General features: G+C 44.1%; 1 protein-coding gene across 1 annotated transcript in view; it reads left to right on the top strand.

The window, feature by feature from the left end:
* KIFC1 (kinesin family member C1) overlaps positions 1-11,949 on the top strand; it is a gene marked incomplete in the record, with an annotated part of 44,004 nt that extends 32,055 nt beyond the window's left edge. The window contains 5 exon segments of the mRNA XM_073598226.1: positions 282-420; positions 5,449-5,588; positions 7,649-7,722; positions 8,596-8,671; positions 11,470-11,949. Coding sequence (XP_073454327.1) covers positions 282-420; positions 5,449-5,588; positions 7,649-7,722; positions 8,596-8,671; positions 11,470-11,514 — 474 coding nt within the window.
* Between the last annotated feature and the right edge of the window lie 768 nt (positions 11,950-12,717).

The following is a 12,717-nucleotide window of genomic DNA, read 5'->3' as shown; positions in this document are numbered from 1 at the left end:
GTGACCAAGAGGGATAGAAAGAGGAGAACTGAGTGGGGAGTAAAGTGTGGAAAAGATGGGCGACATGCAAAGCTGTGATTTCTTTTTAAAGAAAACCATCTACAATATAAGACTTTGTGCACCTTTTTTGTTTTGTTCCTGGAATGTATTTGGGGGATTTAAATTTTAAAACTTCATTTGGGCTTTAATTTGCAATTGAATGTGTATGAATTGCCTACTAAGCAGTGTTTGGATAAAGCAGTGTTAGCACTAATAAATCTGAACACGTCTTTTGATCTCAGGTGCACGACCTTCTCCATGCGGCTAAAACCCATCGCTCCGTGGCAAAAACGGCACTTAACGACCGGTCATCTCGTAGCCACAGTGTCTTTCAGCTGAAAATTGAGGGCGAGAACAAGCTAAGAGATGTCCATACATCGTGTAAGTTTCTGCAGAGGTTGACTACCAAGCTAGCCTTGGTTACTAAATTGTGCTTACTCCGGCCAAATGGATAAATACACAAATAAAATGCATATAAGGGGATTTTTTTTTTTTTTTTTGCCTAGGGATTTATATTTCTGAACATCCAGTTCTGAGATTTACACTGCTCTGCCGCACAGTACAGCCTTGTCTGGCAGGCCAAGGGACCAGAGTTTTCTCTGCTGCTGTTAAGTAACACTTGCAGGCAGAGGCGTTGCTAGGGGGTGGCTATTGAGGCGAGAGCCCCGAATCTGGGGCCCATAGCCCCCAGTCTCTAGGGCAGGGGTCGGCACCCGGCCCGCGGACATTATCACAGGGCTGGATGGGGGCGGGAACCGCAGGAGTTAACTTTTTTCATTAAACAGCAGGTGATTGGTTGCAATCCTAGCAACCAATTACCAGCCTGTTAATGTGAAAAGTTAACTTCAGTAGTTCCCGCCCCCATCCAGGCATATTTCTATATCTATATCTATATCTATATCTATATCTCTTTTGTAGACCTAGCAACGCCCTGCTTGCAGGTCTTGTCCCTCTCCCAGCTTGCAACTGAACAGTGCTTTATATAAGCAGCAGGACTGATGAGCTTGTCTTACTCAATCTACTTTTTCCTTTAGGGCCCGTTCACATCACATGCAGTCCAGTGTGTGTTTATTTCTGCATCAAAAAATCATGGAAAGTAGGTTATATGGTTTCCACTGGCATAGTTTACACCAGTGAGGACAGTTCCATGGCTTTCTGGGTTCCAGAACAAAAAATAGAACATGCTGCATTTTTCCTGCACTGGATTGTACTGAAACGCACTGAAATGCCTCAAAAACGCACTGGACCCTAGTAGTGAAAAAAAAAGCACCTGTAATGCATCCGAAAACACACCAGAGTCGCGTTAAAACCGTGCATGCAGAAAAGCATTCAGGACAAATCTGGGGTGTGTTTTTGTGGTGTGAACCAGCCATGTCCCTTGTTGGCACATGAGAACTGCAGCTCAGCTGATTGGTTCTTTGTGCTGCTTCTCTCCCACCCAGTTTCAACTACAGTAAACCTATGCTGGCTCCCAGAATGGAGCACGTAAGGCTGAGATTTCAGTGAAGCTGAATGGTTAGATTCTCTTGTTAAAGGAGACGTATGGCCACAGCTTTTTTTGGGTATCGCAGGACTGCTAAAGCCCGCTGTTGGCTGATGTCACACAGCCCATGAAGGCTCTGGAGCTAATCTAAACTTAATGACTGAATCCAACCAGATGCTTGGACTGGCAGCTGGCTCAGCCTCCCAGTGCGGCAATAAGAGCCTGAGCCAGCCGCACCCGCCCCCTGCGCTCCAGTGAGAGTTGGAGGGGCAGAACAGAGAGCCGGTGACTGACAGTCTGTACTCTCTGCACACTGAAGACCGAGCGATCAGTGGCTTTTGATTGCTCGGTTCTCGGTCTTAGAAGCAGCGGGGGACAAATGCAGCATCGTACCAATGCCACATCCACCTAGTGAGTGTAGATTTTTTTTTTTTTTTTTTACCACTTCAGCCCCGGAAGGATTTACCCCATTCCTGACCAGGCCCTTTTTTGCGATACGGCACTGCGTCGCTTTAACTGACAATTGCGCAGTCGTGCGACTCTGTACCCTAACAAAATTGACGTCCGTCTTTTTTTTTTCCCACAAATAGAGCTTTCTTTTTGGTGGTATTTGATCACCTTTGCGGTTTTTATTTTTTGCGCTATAAACAAGAGCGGACATTTTGAAAAGAAAGCAAGATTTTTTACTTTTTGCTATAATAAATATCCCCAAAAAGTATTACAAAAAAAATTCTTTCTCAGTTTAGGCCGATATGTATTCTACATATTTTTAGTAAAAAAAAAATCAAAATAAGCGTATATTGATTGGTTTGCGCAAAAGTTATCGTGTCTGCAAAATAGGGGATATATTTATGGCATTTTTATTATTTTTTTTTTTATTAGTAATGGCGGCGATCTGCGATTTTTTTTTTTTTTTTTTTTTTTTTTTATTACGACTGCGACATTGCGCCAGACAGATTGGACACTTTTGATGCTATTTTGGGACCGTTGGCAATTATACAGCAATCAGTGCTATAAAAATGCATTGATTACTGTGTAAATGTCACTGGCAGGGAAGGTGTTAAACACTAGGGGGGCGATCAAGGGGTTAACTGTGTTCCCCTGGCTTGTTCTAACTGTAGGGGGATGGGCTCACTAGAACATGACTGAGATCACTGCTCCCGATCACTGGGAGCAGTAGATCCCTGTCTTGTTGCTAGGCAGAACAGGGAAATGCCTAGTTTACATCTCCCCGTTCTGCCTCTGTGTCATGATCACAGGCCATCGGTGGACATTGAGTCTGCGGGCACACGCCCGCTAGCCACCGATAATGCAGCGACATACGGGTACGTTGTTTTGCGCACCCGTGCCACTTCGCTGACGTATATTGGCGTGAGCCTGTCGGCCAATGGTTAATGGGGAACTTTATGTATGAAAAAAAAATTGACAATCGGGTAAGCTTTTAATACAGAGGAGACATACCATGTCCCTCCTGCATTAAAAATCTATTGCCTGCCTGTATGCCCTGCACGCTGAGCGGTGTACAAATTTTTGGCAATACCGAGATGAATTAACTCAGAAGTCAAAGCAGAGTTCCACTCCTTTTTTACGTTTATTACAAAAAGTATAGCTGCTGACTTTTAATAGACACTCGCGGTCCAGCGATGTGGCCACCCGAAGCCTCGCTCCTCTCCTCTGTGGCGCCGGCATTGCAACTGTGGGCACCCGGCTGTTACAGCTTGAGGCTTTACAGCTGGGTGCGCATGCGTGAGTCGTGCTGCGCCTTCTCAGTGGCCTGGCAATCTTCTGGGTCCTTTGATGTGCCCCAGAAGATTGCAGGGAGGGAGGGGGAGTCGCCTAGGTGGCAAGAGCGGAAGTGGGAGCTGGGTACCTGTTTAAAGAGGGAGTCCCGCGGAAAAAAAATTTTTTAAAGTCAGCAGCTACAAATACTGCAGCTGCTGACTTTGAAAATAAGGACACTCACCTGTCCCGGGGTCCAGCGATGTCGGCACCCGAGACCGAATCGTCCCTCGGTCCTCAGGTGCTGCCGCCGCCATTCTCTGTAAGGGAATCGGGAAGTGAAGCTCTGCGGCAGTTTCCTACTGTGCATGCGCGAGTCGCTCTGCGCTTCCTAACTGGTCCCTGCTGTCTCTGGGACCCGTGTGTGTCCCAGCAGACAGTGCGGTGGGGACGGGAGGGGGCGTAGAGAAGGGGAGTCTATGCCAGAAGTGGGTGCAAATACCTTTGACAGGTATCTGCATCCCCTTCCCCCCTGAAAGGTGCCAAATGTGACACCGGAGGGAGGAGGGTTCAGAAAAGTGGAGGTTCAATTTTTGTGTGAACCTCCGCTTTAAACTAGGACCCCCCACCACCACCACCAAAAAAAAAATGACATGCCAAATGTGGCCTGTCAGGAGATGAGGAGTGCTTTAAAAAAAAAAAAAAAAAAATTAATTAAAGCTTGCATATTGTACAGTATAGGATTTCATGTCATCTGTGCCCATGAAGAGTTAATCCAGCTCTGAGCAATCCTCTTATCTTTTCTCAGTGAGATAAAAACTGACACACAGAGAAATAGTAGTCAGTTCTTCCCCTTTGCTGTGAGGGACAGGTGATTTACATATCTCATGCACAAGCCAGAGAGGCATTCTGTGTACTTCAGATCCTCTCCTTTTTTTTTTTTCTTTAGCTCTCCCAGGATTGGCTGTTCCACACCTCAGCATGATTGGGCATGCTGAAGTCATGTGGTTTTGACTGGATGTTAGAGATCATATCAGAAGTTCAGTGTAAGAAATACACAGGAGAAAATGCATATTGACAAGGGGAGTGTAGAGGTGGGCGGGGAGTCTACTGACATCACGACTCCACCCACCGAGCTCCAGACAACAGACCCGCCCACAGAATATGCAGTTTTTCGGGTCTAATAACAGACAGAGGGGAGACATTTGACAGGTAAGGATACATGCAGGAGGCGTGTATATCCTTATAGATAACCCCTATGGCAGTAGTTTAGAAAGGATGAGAGTGGTTTTACATCCAGTGAAAACCAAGTGATAAAAGGTTGTGGACATACACAGGGATTGAGACGAATCTCCCAATCCCTAAATATAAACAAATAGGATGCCCTGACAGGCATGAATATAATTTGAACATATTACTGGATGGTCTCATTTGATGTCTATTGTATTGACAATTTTTCATGTATATTTTGTTGTTGTTTCCCTTTTTTTTTCCATTTAATAAAAATCCAATTTTTTAATACTTGTTGTATTAGTACCTACTGTGAACAGACGTTAATTCTCCCTACAAAAATCCCATATTTCTTGTTCTAAGAAAAAGAATCCTATTTGGTTTTACATCCACTTTAAAGCAGAAGTTCCACTTTTGGGGATAGTAGAGGATAGCATCCGGGGGGGGGGGGGGGAGCTCCAGGAGACTGCGGCACCAAATAGAAGGTGAGTATAGTTTTGCTTTAAGTGGGTGAATGACCCTGAACACAGAGGGTTTGCGTTCGGACCATGCACCCGCTCCTGTATGACTATCAAAACTTTGACATGCAACTGAGGCGTCTGCAACCACCTCTGTAGGCTGCCTGCATGCAGCTGGTGATGGATGCAGGCCTCCTGCATGCAGTATTGTTGGCTGCGCCAATATGAATGAGGTCTCAGTTAGTTTTTCTAATGAGGACGCAGGAAGCATTAACCCTGATGGGTTCTAACCACTCGCCAAATCTAACAAAAAAGAAATTGCTTCTAGTTCTACTTTAATAAACTGAATATTGTCGCCATGACTGGAAGCAAAAGAAATTTGAACTTTTTTAGTTAATCACAGAAGACATGGACAGTACACAATGTAGCAATTCATATCGACCTTCATTTATTTATAGATCTTATTTCACACCAAACAATTTTCCCATGTTAGTTTTACTCAAGTATTTATTTCTTTAGCTGTCCTAAGCCTGATTGATCTTGCCGGAAGTGAACGCCTGGACCGGTCGCTATCAACTGGTGATCGTTTAAAGGAAACGCAAAGCATCAACACTTCACTGTCCACCCTGGGAATGGTTATCACCTCGTTGTGCAACAAAGTAAGTACACGCTCTGCTGCTTTGCTTGCATTTAAAGCGTTTGTTATCCCAACACTTCATATTCCTAATATGTGTATGCTGTACTTTGTACTTATGAGAAAGTCTCCTGTTCTCTTTTTATTGCTTCCTTTGTTTGAAATCCCTGGTGTTCCTGCCAGTACCTCGGCTTTCCTATTAAAAATTGACCACACTAAGTAGGAGAACACACTGTGGTCAGTTCTCTAGCTATGCTGGGAATTCAGTGTACTCTTGTCCTGACACTCCCCTGCTGCACAGCCACTCACTAGGAAGCTCAGTGTGCTGCTTTTTCTCCTCCACCCAGCTCTTATGCAGCTGAGAACAGAGGGGAATGTGATCATTAAAGGAAAAAAAAGGGGTGAAATGTACTAGTAGTATACATGACTTACTGTTACTGTTTATATATACTGTACTGAATACGGATCTTATCTTGAACCTCTTGATCCTTCTGTTTTTTCATATGTGTTTGTGCGCAAATAAAATTCAATAAAATAAAAGGGGAGGGTGGTATTTATAATGTGTGTGTTGTTTTTCTTTTCTTTTTATATCTATACAAAAATGTTTGCCTTTCATCTCTATTTTGAACTGAATGGGTTGTTTTACAAGGTTATCGTTTACAATCCATTTTAATTCTGTACAAAGCATGTTCATGTCGGTGCCCCCAAAAATTTAACTTCTGCTTATCCGGTGTGTGTTCCCCCTCCCCCCCTCCGGTGTCACATTTGGCATCTTTCAGGGGGGAGCAGATTCCTGTCTAATACAGGTATTTGCTCCCACTTCCGGCGAAAGATCGCCGCAGTATTTGTGGCAATCTATGCAATATCCGGCCCCTCCTCCACCCAGCCCCCCTCTTCTGGGGGAGACGCAGGGACCAGTTAGAGCGCAACCCGTGCATGCACAGTAGGGAAACAGTCTGTGAAGTCGCAAGGCTTCACTTCCTGAATCCCTTACTGAAGATGGCGGCGCCTCCGTCCGGAGCTGAGGAGCAGGTCAGGTGAGGACATCGCGGGCTCCCTGGACAGGTAAGTGTCCTTATTTTAAAAGTCAGCAGCTGCAGTATTTGTAGCTGCTGAGTTTTCATTTTTTTTTTTTTTTTTTTTTTTTTTTTTTTTTTTTTTGCAGGCCGGACTCCAATTTAAATATAGGGAGAAGTCTAGTATGTGTGTACACAAGACCCTTTATCCTAGGGGTCTTCTAGTCTGTCCGGTGATGTCATGGGTCCTATCACTTCTGCAGCTGGTGGTAGTGTTTTTTGTTTTTTCTCATGCACTGAGAGTGCAGTAGTATTCTGAGCCCAGGTGCGCCTCCATGGGGGGTGTGTTCATGACACGCTCAGCTGAGAGTGGGCGAGCTGAATGGAAATGGGTCATTCCAAGACTGGTGACACCTGGTGGCAGAAAATTACTTGGGGCACAGCTATTGACTAAAGTGCAAGTGTTGCAGAGAGATTCTTTTTTTTATTATACTTAATAATGTTGGCCTATAGATCTTTTCACAAAATAAAAAAGGAACTGATAGTTTTACTTTAGAGTGGTTGTAAAGGCTCAAGGTTTTTTTTTTTTTTACCTCTATACATGAAGCTAAAAAAAACGCCTGTGTGCAGCAGTCCCCCCTTCTACATATCTGAGCCCCATCTCGATCCAGCGATGTGCACGAGGGCAGCGGCTCTCCCGCATCTCTTCATTGTCTGAGACATTGGCTCCCACCACTGTCAATCACAGCCATTGAGCCAGTGGGGGGAGAGAGCGGGGGCAGGGGCTGAGCCGCTCTCCGTATGTGAATGGACACACAGCAGCTTGGGAGTGAGCCTGCTCGGGTGCCCCCAGAGCAAGCTGCTTGCTCTGGGGGCAGGAGGGAGGGGCCAGGAGTGCCGGTGGGGAACCCGAGAAGTTGAGGATTGGGGCTGCTCTGTGCTAAACCATTGCACAGAGGAGGTAAATAGAATATGTTTGTTGTGTTTTGGGTTTTTTTTTCTGCCTTTTTTAATATCAATTATGGGGTATCACAGTAATGGTTGACCATTCTCCTTAACTTTCTTACAGGAGTCTCATATACCCTATAGAAACAGCAAACTGACTTATCTCCTACAGAACAGTTTGGGAGGAAACTCAAAAGTGTAAGTTATGTTTTTCTTTGTTTATTTATTTTGTTTTATTTTTTCTAGTGTTAGCAACATAAGGGCTCATTCAACATGGGTGTTGAGGTCCAGACAGTATGCAAGAGTAAGTCGTCTGTGCCTGAAGCAGCATGAAGCCTATATTAGTCAATGAAGATGCAGCAGAGTATAATGGGCATGCAGGGACGGGTGCGTGGCCCCAAATGAATGAGATATGGGCGTTCACCGCTCTAAGACGATCACCCCTCCTAGGATCAGCTGTCTCCACAACCAGGTTGTGTGCCAGATCTGTTTGCAACAGAGACATAGAAACAAATTGCTGGATAGCCGCACTCCAATATTCACCTTTTATTTAGTAAAAACAAGGAGTTCCAAGCATAACAAGTGGATACAGACCAACTGCACAGCTAACGCGTTTCACACCGGATATGGTGCTTAATCGTAGCTCATGATCGTAGCTCATGATCATAGCTATGATTAAGCCCCATATCTGGTGTGAAACGCATTAGCTGTGCAGTTGGTCTGTATCCACTTGTTATGCTTTGAACTCCTTGTTTTTACTAAATAAAGGTGATTATTGGGAGCGTGGCTATCCAGCATCATTTTGTTCTTGCGTGGCCCCAAACTCAGACATTATGCGCTCGGTTCCGTGCACCCCTCCCTGCATGCCTGTAAGACTCAGATGTGTGGCTCAGTCTGTACAGCCGCTGTATCTCCATTGACTAATGTAGGCTGCCTACACACAGCTCCGGAAGCATATACTGCTCTATATGGTGTGCGTCTATGTCAATGAGCCCTAAATCTCTAGTCTGTTTGCTTTATTTGTTTTTGGGAAGCTGTTATTTGCTTAATATCTGATTTGCTCTGTTCCAGGTTGATGTTTGTGAACATTTCTCCATTAGAGGAAAACTTTGCAGAATCTTTGAACTCTCTACGTTTTGCCAGCAAGGTAAGAGAGTCATTTGGTGTTTGCTTTCAATTCTCACACCATTATTTTGATGTATATTTTACCTCCAGAGTTTATCTACAGACGTCCGTCGCCAGCATCTCTTCCCTGGCTTCCTCCAGGTGCCAGTTTTCAGCCATCTTGTTTTCCCGGTGCGGGACGAAGTCAGTCGCTCATCCCCCCGCGCAGGAGTGAAGCCATTCCGACACTCGGGCAGGAATGTGAACTTAGCTGCACTTGTGCAACCCTGTTTACATTCTGCAGAAGAAGACTGTGAGCATGCAAGTAGATATTTTTAATTGCAGAAAAGACTTTGCATGTCTCTGCAATCAAGAATCTGCCTCCTTCCAGTTTTATTTTAGACTTCCCTTTTCACTTTAAGCAGAAATTTATAAGAATCGCACAACACTTTAATTTACAACAAAGACTCTGCTCTGACATTTTTATTTCACAAACATTTTGAGTCTTTTGTTTATGGGTTCAACAGGTAAAGGCATTGGCCAAAAGTTTACATTCACAGGTAGAAAAGGGTGAAAAATTGCAAAAACACATAGAATAAGATACGTGATATAAATGAAAGGTCATGGCAGGTCCAGATGGCATTGTATGTTCGGTAAATCATCCTAAAATGAAAATGTGCCCATGTGGGAAATCCTGTTGCGCAAACCAAGAAGTTTAATTTATACAAGCTGAAGGAGGAGTTTATTTGCAAATCCATATTGCACAAAATGGGAGATGAGAGAGAGAGAGGGAAAGAAACTGAATGGACCCCATATGGACTTATCGTTCCAGCTATAAGTAAAGAAGGGAGCATTCAAGGTGCATGTAACTATTGTAGTCTAGTCATGGGGTTCAAACCTTGTTTGGTTGTCATTCAGTATTGTGAAGATTTTCTCATGCACCATGATGCCCATCATTCTCTATTTCACTTCTGCAAAGTTGATCGTTGGTTCTTTGTGACATAAATTTTTTTGTAACTGTACAAATTTGGACAGACAAGTGATCTGCCAGAAATCCAGAGTGTCTACCTTACTCTCTGATTGGGTTGACAGCCCAATGGGGTTGAGTTTTTTTTTAAACTGGAGTGTGCAAAATCAGGTGCATCTCTGCATGGTAGCAAAACAGATTTTGAAGTAGTCTCACCCAAAAGCGGAACTTCTGATGTCCGGATCCAAACCCCCCTCCCTCTCCGGTGTCACATTTGGCACCTTTCAGGGGGGAGCATATACCTGTCTAATCCAGGTATTTGCTTCCACTTCCTGCGAAAGATCGACGCAGTATCCACAGAGATTTACGCCCTGTCTGGCCCCTCCTCCATTCCACCACCCCCCTCCTGTCTTCTGGGAGACACACAGGTCCCAGAAGACAGCAGGGACCACTCAGAACGCACAGCGCAATATGCGCATGTGGGAACCAGGCTGTGAAGCCGCAAGGCTTCACTTCCTGATCCCCTTACTTAAGATGTCGGCGCCTCCACCCGGAGCTGAGGGATGGGTCGGCTTCAGGTGAGGACATCGTGGGCACCCTGGACATGTACATGTCCTTATTTTAAAAGTCAGCAGCTGTAGTGTTTGTAGTGTAGTGTTTGTAGCTGCTGACTTTTTATATATTTTTTTAGGCGGAACTGCAGCAGGGTGTAAACTGATGTGTCGACACGCCAACATCTGATCCTATCCGCCAAAAACTGATGTCTATCTGATAGGATGGCAGTCATGTGTAAACGGACAGGGGGTCTGTTTACATCCGACCGCCCATAAAGGAGAGTAGTCTGTGTCTGCTCTGCATAAGCGGAACAGACATGAACCAGCCATCCGCCTGATCAGCAGACCGATTCTCCACTGAGCAGGTGGACTCCAACTGGGCCCGCTCCGTGTGGATGGGGCCTTTAGCTTTGACAAGAAAATCTGGAAGCTGATTGGTTACTATGCACAGCTGCACTAGAGTTTGTGTGCACCAGTGTTAGTAAATCTCTTCCAGTGCCTTTTTGCTCTGAAATCCCGAGGTGTGTTGCCAGCACTGCCTGCTGGGTTACAGATCTCTGCCTATCCTTTCCTCTTTGTTCCACTCCAAACATGTATTTGTATTGCTTTTCCGAGCACAATGATGCTGCAGATTGACCCCCAAGTGCCTGCTGCTTCTGTGTGTAGGTAAGTGGCTCCTGGGAGATGTAGTTCAATTAATAGAAGCTGAGCTCTCAGCCACTTGCTTGTAGAATACTACAAGCTGTTATGATGTCACATGGAGAAATAAAAGCTGTTCATTACTACAGAAAAAAAGTGAAAAAACAAAATCATGCTTGGACAAATTTTAGAGATGAAGAGGGAGGTTTGGGGGTCATGGCTGGCCATATGCTTTAACTTTTAGCCCAGGTTCACACTGACAGAGGGATTAAAATTGTGCGAGTTCATTTAATTCCCGCATGTCAGTCCAAGTTCGGGAGCGATTTTGGGGACAACTGTGCGGGTTCCTGCACAGATGTCTATTGAAATCGTGCCCAAAGTCGCCAGAAGTAGTACAAAAACTACTTTTGGAAATCAATGCGGTGTCGCAAAAATTCGGGTGGTGCCATTGCCGCCAATTTGGCATGTGATTTGACATGTCAAATCGCATCAATGTGAACCTAGGCTCAAGAGATGAGGTGGCTTGGTGCACCTTAGGCAATTGGATAAAATGCAGAAACCTGGGAACATTTTCTGTTATCACTGGTGTTTAGCCCTACAGGATTTAGGAGGGGATTTGATGGCTCTGTAAATAATGTACCAAAAAACCTGAATTTATATTTTTTTTTTTTTTCTTTGCAGGTCAACGAATGTGTAATAGGCACGGCACGGGCAAACAGAAAATAAGCGGCTCATCTTCTCAACTACACAAAAAACATTTCTTTTTTTTTTATATCATCTTTTTTATATACCCTGGACCATAGTATAGCATTTAACGTAAACATGTATTGTTTAGGATTCATGCACATGGATGCATTTGCCCACACAGCGTAAAAACTAGGTGTATTTCAGCACCCGGGGGGTGGTGCGCACAGTCCGCTGCCATTGGCCGGTTAAAATCAATTGATAGGCTGAAATAGGCAGCGGCTGTTTGCACATTTGAGCAGCACTCACGTGCAAGGGCCTTATGCATGTAGGGATGTATGGCCCCAAAAGTGGAAGGCCTGTGTTTGGGGTGTACAGCCCTGGACCTGAGTACTGTTTGGATGTGCATACAGCCACTTTCTGGATTTCACAGGCTGCTGTCAGCAGGCTGTTTGCACCATGTGTGCCCCCCCCCCCCCCCCAGGTGCCAAAATACTCACGGTTTTTACATCGTATGGGCAGATGTATCCATGTGCATGTATCCCTATAAGGCAGTTTTTTACTTTTGTGGCAGACTAGGAATGTCCTATATTGTGTATATACACATTGATACAGCACAAGCAAGCAGAAAAAAAATGTCCGTCTTATTGATGACTTGAAAACCAGTAATATGTATATTTATTGTACCCTGGACCCCATAGCCTAGCATTTAAAATACGCATGTATTGTTTTATGATAGCTTCTTACATTTGTGGCAAAAGAAGAAAAGTCTTGCATTGTTTATGTACATTCTTTACAGCTTTTAATGCTGATTTTTAATCTGTTAAAAATCTTTCTTTCTACAAATATATAAAGGCTTTAACCAATAAGGCCAAAGCAATGTGGGAAGTGTGGAAACCAATCGGGATTCATCTTTTATGGACATCTGTGCATTGAAATACTGTTGGATTGGTTTCTGGGCATTGTGTTGCCTTGTTGAATGAGCCCCATTACTGTTTTTTATCTTTTTTTTTTTTTTTTTTTTTTTTTTCAAGGGTGTTGTGACGGCTGTAATGGCAAACTTCTTATAGTCAATTTTTGTGCTCTAATTTTTATGGATGTGTGTACATATGTAAATATGTGTGATGTGTTATTGTAAATAAATTTGCCATGATTTATTAGTATCTTGACTGTGTCCTAATAATCTTGCAGTAAGCAATTCTCTGTATGAGATTCTGCTTTTCATCTTCTAGTTTAAAATTAATT

Source organism: Aquarana catesbeiana, linkage group LG09 (genome assembly GCF_042186555.1).
Source record: "Aquarana catesbeiana isolate 2022-GZ linkage group LG09, ASM4218655v1, whole genome shotgun sequence".
In the NCBI taxonomy this organism is placed as follows: Eukaryota; Metazoa; Chordata; class Amphibia; order Anura; family Ranidae; genus Aquarana; species Aquarana catesbeiana.
This window is presented reverse-complemented; position numbering and strand designations above follow the sequence as displayed.